Below are 20635 nucleotides of genomic sequence, written 5' to 3' on the forward strand. Positions count from 1 at the left end.
ATGCCTTAAAGTCTGCTTCGCACTGCGCATGCTTACCCTCCACGGCCCTGTGTTACTGAGGCGGCAGTTGTAGAGATTCTTTGAGCAGACATGAAACAAAGGCAACCCGGTCTGGGGCCGCCCGGTAGCGGCTGCAACGGCAGCAGCGAGAGCAGTGCCAAGCAGTCGGGGGGTGCGCGGCGGAGGCGGCGCCGGCGAGGCGGGGCGCGCGAGCCTGACGAGCCGGAGGAGTGCAGCAGCCCAGCCGCTCGGGCCCCGGAGCAGGAGGCCGCCCAGCCCGGCGAAGACGATGAAGAGGAGGACGGGGAGACTAGTCCCGCAGTTCCCGGGGAAGAGGAGGAGGAAGAAGAAGAGGACGATGAGGTAGATGAGGAGGAGGATGAGGAATCTGGCTCTCCGCCTGAAGATACCCCCGCACCGCCCGCCGCGCCTCCTGCAGCTGCCCGCAAGAAGGATGGGGGACCCAGCACCAAGCACTGGGAGAGCCCCGATACCCTGGCACTCTTGGAACCTGTACGGGCCTGGTTGGGCAAGCACTACAAGAAGGTGAGGGTCCTTGTTGAGTCATCTTTATAGTCCTTAATTCACAGAGGGCTTGGAATACTCTGGAAGGCGGGGTCTTGCATCTACAAAGGATAACAACAAGTGCCCAGAGAGCCCGGTGGTTACGTGAAGTTGAGGGAGGTATGACTTCAGGAGAGCAGATAGTCAATAGTGCTCCGGAGATTCATAATCACCCCCACATTGCCTCCCGATGAACTATCTGATGCACGATACAGTCTAATCGCACATCCATCACCTCCCACCAGCATCACATACATACATTGTATAATCATAGACTCAAGAAAGTTTGTCAAACAACTCCCTAAACTGCGCACCGCTTTGATGTTGAGTACACAACTGTCAGAATTCTCTTAGTTAATGGGTTCAAGCTACAGTTTGTTCCTTTCTATCGAATGTTACGTTCCTTTACTGGACGAATCTCAGTGTCAACAATCCGTGAATCCTGATGGCTGATGTTTTTATCACCAGATTGGTGCATTTTCACTCTAACGCCTTTCCTTTGATTTTAAGGTGTTCTTTTTTTCAGTATTTGCCTACAGCATGTCTATCTTTTGTATTGTTTTGCAGCATTTACATATCACTTACTTGCCTTCCGTGGATTGCTGAAGCTCTTGTTTACGTTGGTAGCATGCTACATTATGTTTGGTGTCCAATTAAAAAGGTTTAGTCTTTGTTTTGATCCTGTGTGGGATTTGTTTCTAAGTCTTTGCATGTCGTGCGTGATGCCCATCACGTTGCGATTTTCATGTTGTTGAACACATTGCCTAGCAGTGTGATAGATGAAGAAATGCGAGAGATTGATTCACAAACTTCGCGCCTATCTGCTGACAGCTTTGAGGGCCTTTTTATGGTATTAATTATAATCACAGAACACTTAGCTGGTTACTGTATTGGGTTGTCGCAGCTTGTGGCAGACCTCTTCAGTTATTCTATGCCTGGTCAGCAGTTGGTGACATTTTATTGCTATGGACTGATGCAGTATTGGGTAATGGGCATGACCTATAGCGATGTTGTCTAATGAGTGTTTAGAGTTTCAAGAAGTATAAGCAAATTATTAGATAGTCTGTACGAAATGCAGTCGACTGGCCAACCTTCTAGTATTATGGTATTAGTGTGGGTTAGGAGGGTTACATATAGTTTAGTAACCAATGTTCCGTCTATTTTCCTGTGTGTGCGGCAGTTCAAGATCTCTGTGCGCTGCAACCAAGGCTATGTGCACCAAGCAACTGATCATGCATTTGAGTGCTTTGCTCAACAATATAAATATGTGGCAGTCACCACTCCAAACCTTTGTTTACAATACGTGCTAAACAGGTGCATTACACACACACAGTTCTATTTAATAAAGTCTTGAGACAGTTTTGCAATGTATATACACACCCTTGGACATGAATTGTTTTATTACTGTAGCACCTACACTCCAGATTTAGAAAAGGACAGGACACAGGAGGTGCCACCATTATATGCATTAACTGAAGAGCAGGGTTGATGCAAGCAGTCAGAAGAATGAGGAGGTTTTATTGAGCTCGAACCGGATCCGGGCTGGACCAAGTGAAATATGCTATAAAAAAAACTTCCCAGTGTAATTTGCCATCACTGGAACATATTGAGCAGGGCCCACATGTTGTCTGCTTTCGGTTCTGAGCAGGAATTTGCAGGCAGTGAAGGGGCTTTCTTATTTATAATTTAAGTTGTCCCAAAACAAAGGTCTCATTTAAAGGGCCAACATCCCTACTTTTGTTCAAGAATGATCCTGGATGAGAGTCACCTGGAGCCTAATCCTTAGATTCCAACACAATGGATGGTAAACAAAGACACACAAGTATCACTTTACAAGGCAGGTACTTAAAATAAACTTTGAGGCAGGTTTTTGACTTTGTTTACCCTTCCTATATAAGCTAAATGCATGTACTCGAACTAGATAGGCATATGTTGAGAGTGCATAACAGAGAAAAACAAAAAGTAAAAGTATGGATTTAAAATGTAGCGGTGCTGGGGCTGTATGTATTCATATAAATGTAGGTCTACAACCTTTACACCGCGGTCAAAACAACGCAGTGCCATTATGACGAGTCTTTTACAACGCAAGTCGTTACCACGACTTGCGCTGGAGGGTGCGCTAGACTAAGGAATAGTAGATTTACTATTCCAACACCTTCCCTACTGTACGTAGGCTGGAGTTAGAATAGTAAATCTTACTATTCCTAATTCCAGCACCATACAGCGCAAGTCATGGTAACGACTTGCGTTGTAAAAGATGCGTTGTGATGTACCGCGATCATTTTGATCGCGTTGTAACATCGTACATCCATAAATGTATTACTACGCAAAGGAATCCTTTTCAGCAGCACTATACAAAAAATTGAGAAAGATAACATTAAGGTTCTAAATCCATTACTTGCAGATTGCAAAAGGCTTGTTGATGCTGGTTCATTGCTCACTGTGCTGCAATAGGATTGCAATTTATGTACTGCATGTAATAACGGATATGTGTCAAAAGGAGTAACCCACTTACCTATCTACAAAAAAATTGTGAGTTGTATGTTCCACAATGTGCTTTACAGGAGATGCATTAATCCTTTATGCAGCATTATGAGTCAAAACTGAAACTAGACAAAACACAGATCTCTCCAGCAATTGCATTAACCCCCATAGTTATCTGACCATCACTGTTATCCCCTAAAATTTCCTTGGCACAAAATATCACTGCAGAGAATGTCTTAACCCCATTAGATATTTTAAAATGCAGCCTTTGCAATCATTTAAACCAGAAAAGATTTACTGTCACATTTGTCCCATTTGCCATTTATTTCCTGCAGAGTTTAAAAATAAATAAATGTATAATTTGAAAGCCAAACTCTGGTTTGCATGACTCTGTTCCTCATGACTGCACCCCTTTCTGTTGTCAAGCCTTGACTACCAATTTGTTTTTACACCTCCCTAAGGTCTCTGTAGTGAGTTATTGGTGACGTGTCAAAAAAAGTGAATGTGATTCTAAGATCAGCACCCACTGGAAAAAAAGCCCAACAGAACCATTAATTCACCTAAATCCTCAAATTCTAACTGCACCATATGTAAAAGGCCGCACTCTTATTTGTACAAGATGACCCTTGAAAATATTTGAAATATCATTTTCTAACATGTTGCATGGTTGCATTAAATATTCAAGAAGAGTATTTCTTTATTATGTGGAAGGGTTTCCCTTTAATACATCCAAAATATTTAGAAACTATTTATTAAAAGTGAGAGTTTTTAAACATGAACTGAGAAGCCTATCGCATAACAGAGGCTGCTACACTTCTGTGGATGAAATGCAGGCCAGTTCCACGACAAAAATAAATATATGCTACCTACAATACTTTCATCCTGGGTTGTGTTCCCAAATGTTGCTAGTTTTTTTCAGTTTTATAAAGGGTGAACTTGGCCAAAGGGCACTGGAGTTACTTGCATGAGCACCAGTTGCATTACACAAAGACTCATTAAGATTTATTTTTAAGATCTGGAGAGATTAAGTGAAATGCAGAGCTTGGAAATATTTTCCCTTGGGAGTTAACAAAGTCTGTCTTCCCCTCAGTCTCAATGAGAGAGCAGGGAAAGTTGTACAGTTCAGACCGCACGTTGGGGTTACCTATATTATAATACAAGTCTTACCATAGAGCCGCCTCTGGGTTTACTTTTCTGAATTGCCTTAAAGTATAGTGTGATCGCAGCCTCTTATCCAGAGCCATTAGGTTAAATACAGAATTCCTGGATGGAAATCAGTGTGTATAATTTGATGATGCCATTTCAGAAGCTATTCACAGGGCCGGAAAAAAAATGTTGGATTCGAACCTCTTGTTTGAGTTTCAAAGTCTGCCACTGCTCCTCGCATTTTGCCCATGTATGTTTACATTTGTGGTTGAAGAACAGACTTTTAGGCATTGTGTGCACTTTGCAAGTGTGTGTGTGTGTGTGCGTGCGCTGGAAGAAGGACGTGTGCGTGCGCACACCCGTGCACGTTAGTGGGAACTATGATGGTAACAGCATTTCAGTTTAGTTAAAGTACTTGATTTGGTTATAAAAACAAACCATACAAGTATACAAATAAAAATAATTACAATTTCGATCATAGACAATAGTAATCTTAAAATATGTACAGTTCATCTTGAAATACAAGTCTGAACAAGCATTTGCAATGCAATAGGTCTCGCATTAGGAAAGTTTGAGCTATTGGTATTGTAAATGACAAAGTTTTTATTTATGTGTTGGTTTTGAAAATAGCGAAATTAATAGCTTTGTCATTTACAATGCCAATAGTTTTAACTTTCGCAAATGTGACACCTATAGCATTTGTAATGCAATATGTGTTGTATTTACGAGACTTAGATGTATTGATATTACTAATAACAATGGCTTAAACATTTTTTTTTAATAATTAATACTTAAATAAAAGTTATTGTAATTTATAATGGCTATAGCTTAAACTTTTGTAAATAACTTTTGTGAAGATTATGTTCAGTGTATTTTTTTGTGACGAAATATTAACATCTTTTTGTGACATTTGTAATGAAGCTTCAAACATTGAGAGAACATATTTGAACCAGTTGTTGTTGAATGGGTGCACAGATTAATGCTGTGGTGGCACTGAGTGATGTAATGACATACAAAGGGCTACAGAGGATCTGTACAGCTGATTGCCTACGGGACCCCATATGCGCTTGTCATATACAATTGGATACAGGACTCCGTGGTGCTTCTGAGGCGGAACAGGCATAATGACAGACCACGCATGGCCCTGGTGGGGTAAATAAAACAGAGGGGTACATACCAATGCAGATGTAAGATGGATCGTGCATTGAGGACGTGAGTGCAGTAGGCCCAGCCTGGGCCAAAGGCTGGCAAGGGTGAATAGGCCATCTTGAAAAGTGCTGGTGAAGGGAGACCTGAAGAAAATGAGAGACCGTAAATACAAGCTTGACGTGAAAGATGGAAGCCTAACGTAAGCACCTCTCTGCGATGCGTGCAGAGAGCTAGTGGGCAAACATGGCAGCTAAGGCGGTAAACCTGGATTGACATTGGCACCATGTCGTCAGATATTGAAAAGTGAAACAATGGCGCAGGGGAGAAAGGAGCCTAGTCACCCATAAGCGGTGACGTGCACCTGCACTAGTGGCGTGTGGCAACCTTACATGGTAATAATGCAAAGAAAGGGTGGTGGCTTGCGGGTGCCGTGTGCTGGCGACCTGTGTGGGGCACTCCGCCCGTGCGCTAGTGGGCCTACGGGCTAATTGAGACACGAGGGGCCAGAATGCATGCTGTTCGTCTATAACGCCGCCGGCCAAGCAGTGGCATACTGGTACATGGGGGGTCGGAACAAGGGAGGCGGGTGCTTGACAATTGAATATGGGAACACTGAGTGGGACAGTGAATGGAAAAAGGCAGAAGGGCAGTGAATGAACAGCGCATGTTGGGAATGATAGTTGTAGGAAGCCGCACCTCGCGTTCTAGAATCAGCTAGGGGAAAGAGGAGTGCAGGCTGTAGAGAAAATACAATAAAAATGCCCGAGGTCTATGTCAGCGCGGCCGTTCAAAAGTCTTACCTAGAATCTCGGTCTCAGGTATCGGCTATCCTTGCAGGGTAGCCCTAGTGAGCCTGGGAAGCCGTATATAAAGTGGATGAAAAGAGCGTGAAAAAGTTAATTAGGCAGCATGCAGGAAGACCGACTGCAGTGTCCTCCAGCCGATGTGTCGGTTCGGTGCTGCTTAAGTTTATGCGTGTCTGTGACGTCATAACCCCTGGTGGAAAAGAGACAGAGTCTCCCGTTAATGGTTTTGCTTTTAACTAGTAGGCAGCCTTGGGCGTATCTTTGCATTTGGCATCCGGGCTGGGAGGAGTGGGAGGGCGGGGGCTGCCTGCGCATGCGCAACATTTCCAAGTTTCGTTTTGAGGTCGGAGCGCGAGCACGGCCCCGGAGCGACAGCGAAGTGCCGTACCTGAAGTCCCGGGACCCAGGAGGGGGCCCGGGTGAAGACCAGCGGGGAGACTGCGGGACCCCCAAGCCTAAGGGGAGAGCCCCGCATCTTGCAGGCATGGCAGAGCAGCTCGAGTGCTCTGCGAGGCTCCCGAGAAGCCCGATGCCCGGTTAGGTAAGAGAAAGGAGGGGAGAGGGGGTTGCCTGTCTGGGTGCCTGTGTGTGTTTGTGTGTGTGTGTGTGTAAGTGCGTGTGCGCGTGTGTGTGTGTGTGTGTGTCTGTGTGCATGCATGCGCGTTAGGCTGACTTGCTGGGAGTATGGGAGGGAAGTGCACGCGCGGGACAGAACGTGCGCGTTCGCGCACCCAAATCCGGCTTTTAGGCTCGTAACACCCTCTTGTCCTTCCTTCCCCCGAGACAGGCAACTATACGTCTCCAGCTGGACACGCATCCTTCGGATGCAGTTTACCAGCGAGACCAAATAAAGTGCTATAGTAACTACAAAATAAAACATCTCAAACATTTCAATTAAATGGTACTTAAAACAGGCAAGCGTCAAATAATTCACCCTGATTTCCTAACTAACTTCCTGTGTTTAATGACGCATGCAATAAATCTATATACAGTTATACAAACTTGCTCAGTCTGGAGCAATTGTACATAACCTAAAGACTCTTTGCACTTTCTAATGTTTAAATTCCTCCTATAGGGCTTTAGGACCTGAATTCTCTTTACTTTATAATGCTCACAGAAAAAAATATGTGCAATTGAGATTGGGGCGTAACTGAATTGCATGGACACAGAGGCAAATCTTTCTCAGTAAAAAAACATTGGAAGGGTAAGACACCAAAAAGTGGGCCAGGCCAAGTCTAAACCTTAACAGAAGAAATATCTGGTAACGGGTCACAATCCGCAGGTATGGCACTGTGCTACATGTAGTGCACATAGGAAAATACATCCTCACCAAACCTTTCATCTGCTCGCCCTCCCACCTCCTTCCCACTGTCGCATGCAGCAGCTCTCTTTTTTACCAGTAATCTGGTCAGGCAGTTGTTGGGATCTTCCTGTCAATATTCCAATGCTTAGGTGTGGTAGTAAGTTGCATGTAAGCTCGTAGATAAATTGACCAGCTGCCAACCAGACATGTTTCAGGTGTGGGGAAAAGGATAATTTTTCAAGAATTTGCACATCGTATAGGAAACATTTCAGGGCTCCTGTAGTGAAGTCTATTGAGTCAGACACATCTGGCGATGAGGAAAATGTAATATTAATGTGTCTGACCCGATTGAAAGTGATGCTGCAAACCATGTGGAATTTACGTGTAAGAGGAAACCCCCATTGTGTCATATTACTATTAATGTGTACAAGGTGAGAGTTATGGCAGATTCTGGTTAGCCATTCGCTTTGATTGGAGAATCAGAGTTTGGAAAATTAAATATTCCTCACCTCCGGGAGTCGCACATTAACATTTTTGCTTATAGAGGGGGACGGGTGGCGGTGTTGGGTACATTTTATGCCAGTTTAGGTTTTGAGAACAATAATGCAAACAGCACTGTGTATCTAGCCAAAGGGGGGGGAGGTCTTATCTTTTAGGGTGGCATGAGCATGGGGATCTGGATATAATTCTCAATCCCAATCTTCTGGAGTTAGAGCTATCAAGGCAACATCTGTTTGAAATGTACAATGGTGACATGTGCAATATGGTTGAGAATAAACGGACAAGTGTTTATCCCGAGGTGTTTACAGATCATCTTGGTCGATTGAAATGTTTCAAACATTGCATAATTTTGAGGCATGAGGCAAAGCCAAAAGTTCACAAGGTGTGGTGTGTTCCCATCAATTTGAGGGATGAACATAAGGTTGAATTAAAGAAACTCTGTGATTTAGAGGTTATTGAACCCATTGAGAGTTTGGAGTGGTTGGCCCCTAGTTGTGTTGGTTCTAGAAATCAGACAAGTCCTTGCGTTTATGTATTGATTTATGCAATATTAACTCCAATATCTGGGTAGACTGCCAACCACTCCTCAACATCAATGAGCTGTGTCCACTTCCGAGGGTGCTGTTTTCTTTACAACACTTGACATGTCGGCGGCATATCACCAGAAAGAATTTTGCGATGAGTCAAGACATTTGACTTATATTATGACCCCTGAAGGAGCATTTCGTTATAAGTGTATGCCGTTCCGACTTGCCTCCTCATCTTCAGTGTTCCTAAGATTAATGAACAATTTATTTGCTAACGTGCCAGATGTGACATGTTTCCAGGACAATGTGTTGATTTATGGGTAAACAGTGTGTGAGCATGATGCTAGGCTGGAGAAGGTTTTGGACATTTTGAAATGTTCAGGTTTAACTTTAAAAAAGACAAATGCAGGGTTTTGTGTGATGGAATGGATTATTTAGGACACCATGGGGTCCATTAGGATGGCGGGCGGACTTTGTCCGCCCGTCATCCTACCGGTGAATGGGACCACCCGCCATAAGGGCGGGGGTCCCGTTGTACATATTAAGATGCGCCCGCCACAGTGGCGGGCGCTTCCCGCATTTTTAACATTGCGGCGGGCGGTGCTGAAAGCACAGCCCGCCGCAATGCTAAAAATGCATTTTGTGCATTTCAATGCACAACATGACAGGCACCGCGAGGTGCCTGTCATGTTGTGCATTGAAATGCTATGGTACCCCCCATGTGCACCCCCCACCCCCACGGAGTCCCTGGGGGCCCGCAACCGGCCCCTGCAGGGGGACTCCGCATGCCTTTCCGTGGCGGCATTGCCGCCAAGGAAAGGCATTCCCAAATGCATATGCTAATATGGCTGGCGGTGTCTAATAGACACCGCCACCATATAACCCCTGGTGTGGGGCCAACTTATTCCACCATCGAATAGGAGGCTCTTGGTTTATGGTGGTGTGTGCAGTATTTTAGAAACTTTGTTTGGGAAAGCCAGTTTATGCTGCTCGCAGGCCATAAGCTGCTTGTAGACTTGTTTTGCACCGTCAAAGGTGGTAGAGCAACTCAACGCATTGCTAAATGGCAGTACCGAATGCAAGAATACCAGTACAATTTGCAGTATGTGCCATGGGAACGGTATTTCAAGGCAGACTGTCTTTTGTGGTTACCAGTAGTAGAGTGTGAGAACGATGATCTAGGTGATGATGAGGATGTAGAATTTGTGTGTGCCGTGATTGTGGTCACTTCTGGGGTGTTGACTGAAGAAGAATGGCAAGTGGCAGCCTCTAAAGACAAAGTGTTGCAAAATGTGATTAAATGTGTTATAGACAGATGTCCCAGTGCACAAGCTATGAAGGAGGATTTGATTCCGTATTGGAGAAACGCCAACGAGTTGTCCATTGTAAATGGTGTTTTATTGAGGTGTAAACTGTTAGTGGTTTCCGTGGGAAATGAGGTCGACAGTGCTGGAATTGAAACATTAAGGTCATTTGGGGATGCGTGCAATGAAACGCAGTGTGAAAGAGGACTTTTGATGACCGGGAATGGACCGAGCTCGTGAACATTGTGTGAGGGAATGTGTTTTGAGCGATAAAACACAGGTCACTGAAACTTCTCTCATTATTCCTGTTGTTAGTAATGGGTACCGTGGCAAAAGTTGGCGTTCAATGTGTCTGTTCCTTTCGGGGTTTTCGGCAGTTCACCCAAATACGCCTTAGTGTTGGTTGACTACATGTCTAGTGGACTGAATTAAAATTCGTCACTAGTGTCCATTCTAGAACAATTATTCATGTCTTTCAGAACACGTTCATAAGAGTTTTTTCCGGAAGAAATGGAGATCGACAATGGTAGTCTTTCTTTCTTTAAATAACTTTATTTCGGTCTCAAGAACCATAAAAGTACAGTTCATAGCAATATAAGAACAAGCATTTGCAATGCAATAGGTCTCGCATTTGCGAGAGTTTAAGCTATTGACATTGCAAATGACAGTCTTTTATTTATGTTTTTTAAAAGCCAATACGTGAATAAAAGGCATTGTCGTTTACAATGCCAACTGCCCAAATTCTCGCAAATGCGAGACCTATTGCACTGCAAATGCTTGTTTCTATAGGGCTTTACCCCTTCTCGACTCTGCTTCAAAGCGCTCGGAAAGAAGACATAAGGCAGAGAAGGACATGAGAGGGCAGTAGGCACCAGACATGGGGCGAGTGTACAGCATATGGGAGGTGGACACATGCTAATTTGTAAAGGTGAGTAATTGTGCAGTGCTTACACGCCCTAAAGTTGTGTCCGAGCACTGCAGAAGGGAAGAAAGGAAATGTGGGTTGAGGGTGAGGATGGGAGAGAGAGTCACCTGTGACAAATAGGAGGCGACCGGGTAAGCCCGGGAGTAGGAGATGCTTTGGCAGTATAACCAGGAAATGACACAATACGGCAATATTTTAATTTAAGATAAGGTTTTAATTGATGATAAGGGTGGCTCCTTTTAAAAGGGGAGAACTAGCCATTATAGCTGGGGTCACAGGGTGATAGTGTGCCCCCCCCCACACACACACACATGAGTCATCTTTAAACTCTCCCCTAGAGTGTGATTACAAAGGCTGCTCCGGAGCCTAGGCTGACCTCTGGTGTGCACCAACAGGGGTTCACAGACTGATGGGTCCTTATCTGGGCTCATTAGGTGCCTTTACACGCTCCCCCCACCAGATGCAAGACTTCAGCGTGACACTGTTGAGTCAGAATACCTGCTCGGCTGATCAGTCCAACGCCAGCACACAGGGTACCAAGTCACCGTAAAGTGCCCAGCACTTGGTATGCCAGAAACACTCTACTCCCTGGGGCTGAAACTCAGGGCTGTGTACTGAGTGTTAAATGTATACTCATGACCTGTGAACGGTGAGTACATTAATAATTTCAAGTGAGTGAGTACTTTAAGTATACGAACAAGCGATGATTTGCCTTTAATCGTCCCTGATTGGTAGTCAGTGTAATTTCACATTGACCTCACAGCTCAGAGTTCAATGTAAAATTAAACATTTCCAACCACTGCACAGCGTGAACTTATTGCACTCGGCATTGTATGTATGTAACCAGCACATTACACGCAAATACAGCAGAGCTGAAATTTACCCCAAACAATCAGTGAAAGTGGGATGAAGAGAACGGTCCAGTGTATGCGGGTAGAAACTCCCGGGCGATCTGGTTCCGTGGAGCCGTGGGGGGTGTGGGGGGGTTTGGGGGGAGGGAAACTGAAAGCGCGCAATGTCATCCTCTGGGGACAGGAGATGTGCATGTGTACGGAGTGCACATCTCCTGTCCGTACGCGTGCACACCTCCTGTCTCTCTTCGGGACAGAAAGCGGCAGCAATAGAGTCAATTCAGAACAAGTTTGTAACCGACCCGTACTTGCAGTACAATGAGTCCTCAAAGACACTGCCTGTGAATCCATATATACCCCAAATATATATGGTCGGCCCGAGGCAGTTAAGTTATACAATGTAGTTAAAAAAACACACCTCCCAGCAAAAGAGGCAGGGTTTATAGGATTTAATGTCACTTGGGGGAAGTATAAACACACCTACATTTACAGATGGTCTTATGTGAGAGATACAAATAAATATTATCACTGTGTGCAGTATATACAGTATATATTTGCAAAGGAAAATGTCACACTGACACTTTGAAATGAAGTAATGCCATGCTGAACGAAAAATAAGACCCTATAACAGACGGCATGATCTTATTTAACGCACAAAATAAAAGCAGCTACACGAGGAGGCCTGTGCAGATCGAAGCGTCACAGAAGTCCCTTTCCCAATGTACCATGTTGCCATCTGCTCATATATGTCGCAGTGGACCCTTTCAGTGTCAAGAATAAACGTAGAACAATTGTCACAGAATAATTTTATTGGAAATTAAGGGAAAACTATTAGTGCGAAGAATATTTATCAAATGAACAAACAGATCTGGAATGTGGACGAATAATTCTGTCGCAGGAGCTATAGTTAATCCTTTTCAGACGTAGATCGAAGAGAAGGGATTGGGAAGGGAAAGAGGAAGATTGTTCACTGCATCTGAATATAAATAGATTTAATTCAACGTAAGTACTGGATTTGATCATCCCCGCGGCGTGACGGCAGAGAAATAATCTGGACATTGGCTCGAAAAATGTCTATACAGAGCAGTACTAAATTAAGAAAAATTACATAATCTATACCTAACCTCAGCTTGTTCTCCAAATTCCCAAATTTTTTACATCCACATTATAAAAATCGAGTAATACACTTGCTTTTAGGAAGGACACCCTCGGTAGCCATATCCTGACCACTATGATCGGTGAAAGTTTCCTCAAATCTTGTGAAAAAGTCACACATTCTCATCTTTCTTCTGCTTGCACGCAGATAGCTTGTCCCAGTTCACGCGTACCTCGGGCATTATCGTTTTCATGTATGCAATAATTCTACCGGGAAGTTCAGCTATTAACGGCTCAGGTTTAGAACCACCAATTTGTCTAGCATCTATAGCGGCAATGTTCGCCCATGAGTCACCTAGTTCTTGGGCATGGTTCGTATGACGTATTTTGCTCCATAGAGGATGTGGAACAACGTTCCCAAACAGCATGTCTATGTCCGCTAAATTCATTATACATGAGCTTGCAGTTTGCGATAACTCCTTATAATACCCAGTCGGGTTTTTACGAGGATCAGGCAATGTCTGCTTGAGCGCTAAGACTTCTGATCGTTTCCAGGGGACATGTACCCATACACGCTGGAAATGAGGCAGAATTGGCGGTACTACATTTGCATCGCCTTCCCTCCAAACCGGAGGAACCTCTCTCATGGGGTACTGTCTCGCTCTTTTCCTATCTGCTACGTCGTCTTCGTACAATGATCTAGAGACGTTTCCTTTACTCCTATAAGAGAGTAATAACTCTATCGCTTTCTCAACATCTCTGCCTGTAATCATACCTTCGTGGAACTTGAAGCGTGTACGCCATAGTTCGTTCATTGTGTATGTGGGATCATTTGTCTCCAAATCTTCGCCCAGATATACACACATTTCTTCGAATACGTATCTCTGAGTGGGTGCATTCCATTGACAGAAAACTTCCATAACAGACTGAACATCATATCTAACAGTATCCGTAATCCATTTACGGGCTAGTTCATTTAACACTTTTCTTTCCTCGTAATCAGGCAGTTGACTACGTAACTGTCTATCTTCTGTTTTAGGGGTCGTCTTAGGCGACCCGAAGAAAGGTGAAAACAGACCAGTGACGGTACCTGTCACTCTTTGTCTAATAGAAGGAGAAGCTTGCGGAGGAGCAAGTGCATCAGAAAAAACAGGCTGAGGCAAAGAAGAAGTAGAGGCAATAGTAGAGGAAGTTGAAGTAGTAGCAGACGTGGTATCATAGACAATAGCTGGAGCTGTAGGCAAAGTCGTAGAAGTAGATGGGGTAAGTAGTAAAGATGGCGGCCCTTGAGAAGGCTGCGCCGGAGAAGTAGGAACCAGCTGAACAGTAGCTGGCGTGTGTGCAAAAGCTGTGTTTCGTGCGCCGGGGCGTGGTATAGAAAAACACTTTGGCGTTGTAGTAGCGTCTAACGCATACGGTGGAGGTGAGCCTAATAAGTGGGACATTAATGGATCTTTCTCGGATCTTTCCTCTTCTCCTTGTCCCTTATTTGGTAACATCGGGTAGCATTTATCTACTGCTAGTTTCTTGCTCCTAAGTATTTGTTCGCTTTCTTGCTCTTCCTCGTTATCCCTGTATGCAACGGCAGCTTGCACCATCGACATACCTCTTTTATTCTTTTTCGCTAACTTTATTTCTTTCTGTTTGGCTTCTTTGCGCCATAAGCGAAAAGAGTCAAACATCGCCGGCCGGGCTTTTCTCTTAAATAATTTGACCTCTAAGTTATCTAATATTTCTGAATCGAAACTACCATATTGGGGCCATTTTAAAACACCATCCTTGCGGGTGTATTTTATCCACACTTCATTATACGTGATAGGGCCTACGCTGTGCTTTACGTAGAGCTCATATGTTGGAGTTCCAATCGGAGGAACCGGACAGGAATCCTCTAATCGGGAGTCCTTACTATAACCAAGACAAAACAAGTTTCCAAGTCTGCTAAAACCAGGCATCTTTGCACACTAGTCTAGCTTCAAACTTCAAAGGATTATCTGTTACGATATTTCTCGTGAATACACAAGTCCTTCGGCTTTGGGGCTTGCAAGTACCAAATCAAGGCGTATCTCAAGGATACCAAAAACTAAGGACTGGGAGACGCTCCACTTATACTTAACTGAAGTATTTGAAGATCGGTGACGTCGCTAGAAGACTCGTCTATCGTTTCGCTCTACCAAGGATCACTGGGTCCAAAACAAGGCGATAGTCAGGGCAGCAGTCCTTCGTAGCCGTCGGGACGCGGGGAACCTCGCAGCAAAGACCTTCGGAACCACGTCGACATACAGGGGTCGCTGAAGTGGCTGGCCGTCCTCCGGAATTTTCACACGAAGCTCCTCACGAACATCTGGCTTGGACCGTCGCCGCTTGATACCGCCCCGAGTTGGGCGCCAACTGAGGTAACGGGTTTTTAGGAACCCGTTTGGTGCCAGGGGATAACACCCGAAGACCTCTGAGTTCTCCCTGTTCCGGACCACAGAAACACGGAGTCTTCTAGTCGAGTCAGAGATCGAGTTTTATTGATAGCTACCAAGTAACAGAAGTCCTAGAAGCACGACAAACACGGGTCATGTGTTCTCAGGAGACTGTTCGTTTTTACAGAACCAGCCTTCTCCTTATATACAGAAATAATAGCTGCAAGCAAGAATTCTTGAGTTTATGATATGGCTATACACATATTTCTACAATAATACGAAAGAGCGAAGTCATGTAGGCAAGCCCGTATTTTAGATGTCCAATGCGTGATAGATTACTTAGCCCAGCCCGGAACTCCCATCAGATATCGACGAAACCCCAATAAAGGAAGGCACCTCCTAGTCATAAAACTGGCCATAAACGGGGAACAGGACAGGTGTGTGTTTGTAGAAAGCATGGTTTGTATGTAGTGAATGGTTTGAGGAATGTTATGTATCGATGCTATCGCATTTGGCCACTGGGCGAGGGGCTGCCCAAACAGGTTTGGCTAAAGGCAATGGAGTCAGTTGGGACAGGTCAAGGGGAAGTCAGGGAAGGAGGACGTGTCCTTTTAGATCAAGCTCGACCTTTAATTGACTTATCATGAGGGCAAGACGTAAGATGGATGCCGTTCACAAAATGGAGTCTAAGGGATAGGGACGGAAACTACGATTTGGGGATATTGGTGACCCTCGATTATGACGCAAATGCATGGGAATGATGCCCTAATCATTATCGGTTCGCTGACACCAAATTCGTCATGGTACGTTGATATTTTGTGACACGGGTATTGGACCTCGATATCGGGATAACAACAGGGTCCAGATTTTCAGAACTACAGACCCTCCTTTTGCCCTTATGTAAGGCAATAAATCATATTAATCTGAGTCCAAATCCGTATGAAGGAATTCGTGGAGATGCTGCTGTAACATCATTCTGTTGCTCAGTTCGCCTCTTGACACAGGCTTCCGTACACATGAAGTAGCACAGAGGCCACAGAGTGCAGGAGCGCACTGTACACACAAGCAGAACATAAACAGAAGTGTTAAGATCATCCCAATGAAGATCAGTGTTTTCCATCCCCAGGCAGTGATCAGTCCCCAGAACCACCCTAGCAAGGACCAATCTCCTTTTTCCAAGTGAAGGGAACCAGATATTTCGTGTAGTTTAGAGATGGCCTGGTACACTGTCGGTGCGTTATCAGGGATGAAAATGCAACAACTGGATTGGATCACTCTACACACACCACCACGATTGGCGAGTATGATATTTAGGGCAATTCGGTTCTGAAGGGTCATAAGTCGATCCAACTGGAGTTCGGTCGTCAAATTTCCAAGGGCTGCGGCCGTTGTAGTCACGGCGGATTCAACTATCCTCGATAACTGGCGAATATTCCTGCTGTTTACCATAGGCCCCCAAAATGGCAGAAAACCCTTTGCGAAGTCAGCGAATTCCTGACCCGCGGTGTCGTCTCTACTCACGACACCTCTAGCTGTCCTTGTCCGATGATAATCTGCTCGGGCCGTGTAGGTGGGAGGCAGCAGAAATGCGATAAAGCATGTACCTGAGAAGTCCGGGGGCAACCACGTGTAAGCTTGGTCATGGCAGACGAAGTACGTGCCTTTGGCTGCTAATAATATAGGGGAAGTTCGGGAAGCGAACATAATGTTTCTGCGCATATACTCTTTCCTAATTGAGCTTTGGGATCCCTGCCGATACCCTGTAAACATAAGTGACCTCGGTTGGGTACTATCCAAACTGGGCGGGATTTCTTTGCTGTCTGGCTTTTACTTAGGTAAACCCCATATTTAGTTACGTTCCAACGTGTGTACAGGGTGAATTCATCTTTGGGGATCGTTAGATATGTGTCGAACTCTCTACTCATGTTTCTTATCCCTGCTACTAGTGCCTTGTTACTGGAATCGCTCTCAGTGGAACGGGTCGGGTATGGTTCTAGGGCGAATAGGAACATCGTCTGGAAAGCCCACAGAGAACCATAATAGCTGAATGGCAGGATGAAGTATGGGATACCCTTATCAGTCGTGTGTGGCATGAGTCCGCATATCCAACAGTTTGAAGTGTTCATTATGGACTGGTGTTGGTGTAGGAGTTGAATAAATGAGTTATTTACAAATTCGAGTCTTCTGGCAGACTCGTGTTCAGGTAGAGGGTGAAAGGAGTGTGGAGAGATAGTAGGAGGAGGCTGTGGCTGGGTGACATTCGAAAACGTAACTTTAAACACGAGTAGAGTATAACCAGTTAAAAACATCGTTATGCTACACAACATTAAGATGCATGTTATCAGAAACTTTCTTTTGGCCAGTACAGTGCACAATTGTCTTTCAAAGTTCGGGAGTCTGGTAGGTCTCTTTACCCTAGGAAACTCCATCCTCTAGTTGCTGCCCGCGGCGGTAGATTGATTCTGCCAGGGAGCGCGCTCTGCTCAGTCCGGGGTAACTCCCGTGGACCAACCAGAACCGTGGACCTAAAACTTTCCAGTTGCACTCCCCAGACTTCAACCGCGACCCTAGCAGCAGAACCGGATGGCGGTTCGAAAATCAAAAATGAGCAAGTTTCCTGAGAGCGAGAGAGCTGAAAAATAGTTCTTGGGGGAAGGGAAAATCACATTCGTTTGTGTGTCCTTTTATTAGTCTCTTTGTCTTGACCTTAGATTATACTGTTCTTTCCCAGGTACGGTGTGGTCTTCAAACAATGTCTCAGGTTCGGTAGTGTCCAACTGCATAGACTGTGGCACAAATCCTTGTAGAATATGATCACTCTCCTTTTCGGTACCAGTTTCTTTTAAACGTGCATCGCTGAAAGGGATGCAGCGAGGTATGGATTCTGTCTCGGAGTCGGCAATTCCTTTGTTGACCCACCGGTCGTATGGAAGGGGCAGAGGGACCCGTTTACAATGGGTCCCGTGCACCCAGTTCTTTTTGCCGTCCACCCGAACCGCTGACCTCGTGGAAAGAAGTACCAAGTAAGGTCCGGTCCACCTCGGCTGTCCGTTGTTGGTGCGCTGGAAGTTCCGCACCAAAACCCACGTTCTGGGTGTGATGGAGTGACCTGGATCGTCAGAGGCTGGTGGAGAGGAACTGTGAACCTGTTGGTGTAAAACACGCAATTTAGTTGTCAATTCGCACAAATAGTCAAGCAGTACGGGGTGCTCTATTTCGCTAAGTTTCTTTGGTCTTGGCACGCCCCAGACGTTGGCTGGGCGGCCAAACACTATTTCATGGGGGCTAAGTCCTAATCTGGAATGGACTGTCATTCGCGTTGACAAGAGTGCTAGGGGCAAGGCGTCAGGCCATTTAAGACCTGTACTGGCTTGGATTTTGGCTAATTTGAGCTTTAAAGTGCCGTTGTAGCACTCTACCAATCCAGCTGATTGGGGGTGATTCGCAGAGTGGAATTTTTGCTGTATGCCTAAACATTCACACACTCTCTTCATCACGCGTCCTACGAATTCACTTCCATTGTCACTCCAGACAATTCTAGGCATGCCAAATCTCGGGAAGAACTCTTTGACCAGGGCTTTGGCGGTTGACAAGGCAGTATTGTCTTTAAGGGGGTACGCTTCCACCCACCTGGAGAAAGCGCAAACCACAACGAGCACATACTTCAGATTGTTGCATCTCTCCATGTGAATGAAATCGAGCTGCAAAACCTCGAACGGATACGTTGGAGGCGCAAAATGACCAGCTGGAGTTGGTGTTCCCCTACCGGGATTGTACTTCAAACACACCATACAGTTTCTGACCACATTCTCTGCATATTTCGGGATATTGCTATTTTGCCATACTGGGGCCAATATTTTACAGATTCCTCTCGAACTGATGTGTGCAAATCCGTGAGCCATTGTTACTACTGCAAGTACATAGGCGTTAGGCAATAACCATCGCTGGTGTTCTGACAATTCGACCCAACAACCATTCGTGTCTAATCTACCCTTACTTTCTCTCCATTCATTCACCTCTTTCTCAGTTGCCTCGGCTTGTATAGATTTTACGCTTTCAATGGTGTCCTCACACATTCCTACATCAGTAATCCATCTAGCGGGACCTACAACATACATCCGACTCATTGTGTTCCTTGCAGTCTCTTTCGCAACCTCGTCTGCAAATGCATTCCCGCGGCCAACATCATCCTGAATCTTTTTGTGTGCACTACATTTTATAATGGCAACTTGTAGTGGCAAGGTCAGTGACTGGAGGAGCTCATTAACTAGCTGACCATGTTGTATCTTTGCACCATGTGACGTAAGAAACCCACGTTCACGCCACAATCTCCCAAAACTGTGAGCCACACCAAAGGCGTATTGGCTGTCAGTGTACACATTCACTCGCTTTCCTTTCGCTAACACACATGCTCTGGTAAGCGCAATTAGCTCTGCAGCTTGTGCAGAATTATGGGAAATACGCGCAGTCTCTATAATGGTGTGTAATGTCGTTACGGCATATGCTGCAGTCGTATCACCATTCGGCAGTTTGAAACAACCCATAAAGTATCATTGCATTCAGGAAGGGGAGTGTCCTGTAAGTCTACTCTCCCTTTTGTCTCTTCTTCTGTCCTAAAGCAGCAGTCATGTTTATCAATGTGGTCTGTTCCTGTCGGAATGGGTAATAACGTTGCGGGATTCAGTGTATCGCACCTCTTTATGTGGATGTGACTTGCTAGCAACGTAAGTTCGTAACTGGATAGTCGAGCGCTAGTAAGGTGTTGTGTCTTCGTCCTGTTGAGTAAAATGTCTACTGCATGCGGAACCATAACGATCAGAGTATTATTCATGACTAATCCAGCGGACTGTCGAATGCAGACAGCTGCTGCGGCGGTAGCCCTCAGACAACTTGGTAGGGCTTTAGCCACAGGGTCTAGAGTTGCCGAAAAATACGCGCATGGGCGCTGTCTGTCCCCAAAATGTTGTGTTAAAACTGATAATGCACAACCTTCCTTCTCGTGGACATATAATGTAAAAGGCTTACTGTAGTTGGGGTTTCCCAACACAGGAGCCGAACATAATGCATCACGCAACTTGTGAAAACTCGTCTGGCAATCTTCAGACCAAGGCATAGGATTTGGCGTGTCTTTACAGAGTAGTGCCAGCAAGGGTTTAGCTAGTAGTGAGAAATTCGGTATCCATTGTCTACAGTATGATGTAATGCCCAAGAAGGCTCGAACCTCTCTGTGTCCTTGGGGCACTTAGTTCTGTGATTGCCTGTATTCTTTCTGGTGTCAGTCTCCTTCCCTCCTTCGACAAGATGTGACCTAAGTAGGTTACTTCTTGTCGGCAAAATTGTAGTTTGGAAAGAGAGACTTTGTGCTTCATGTCACATAAGTGATGCAATAATAATAACGTAGCTTTCTTGCAAATCTCTTCAGTGTCTGCAGCGATCAGTAGATCGTCTACATACTGAATCAGTGTTGAACCATTCGGTAGAACAATCGTGTCTAGTTGTGTTTTCAGGGCCTGACTGAATATTGATGGGCTTTCGCAGTAGCCTTGAGGAGCGCACTTGAAGCGGAAACTTC

At 45.1% G+C, this 20635-nt stretch overlaps 1 protein-coding gene across 6 annotated transcripts in view; it reads left to right on the plus strand.

Moving 5' to 3' along the window:
• SMARCC1 (SWI/SNF related BAF chromatin remodeling complex subunit C1) overlaps window positions 1-20635 on the plus strand; it is an 873495-nt gene continuing 852860 nt past the window's right edge. For 5 of the 6 annotated variants that reach the window (XM_078662531.1, XM_078662534.1, XM_078662533.1 and 2 more), the window contains exon 1: window positions 22-546. In XM_078662531.1, the coding sequence (XP_078518657.1) occupies window positions 91-546 (456 nt within the window). In that variant the 5' untranslated portion in view covers window positions 22-90. Of the gene's footprint in view, window positions 547-20635 lie in introns of all 6 variants that reach the window. The other variant, XM_078662530.1, reaches the window with a different exon arrangement.

The sequence above is a fragment of the Lissotriton helveticus genome, chromosome 10 (genome assembly GCF_964261635.1).
Source record: "Lissotriton helveticus chromosome 10, aLisHel1.1, whole genome shotgun sequence".
Classification (NCBI taxonomy): domain Eukaryota; kingdom Metazoa; phylum Chordata; class Amphibia; order Caudata; family Salamandridae; genus Lissotriton; species Lissotriton helveticus.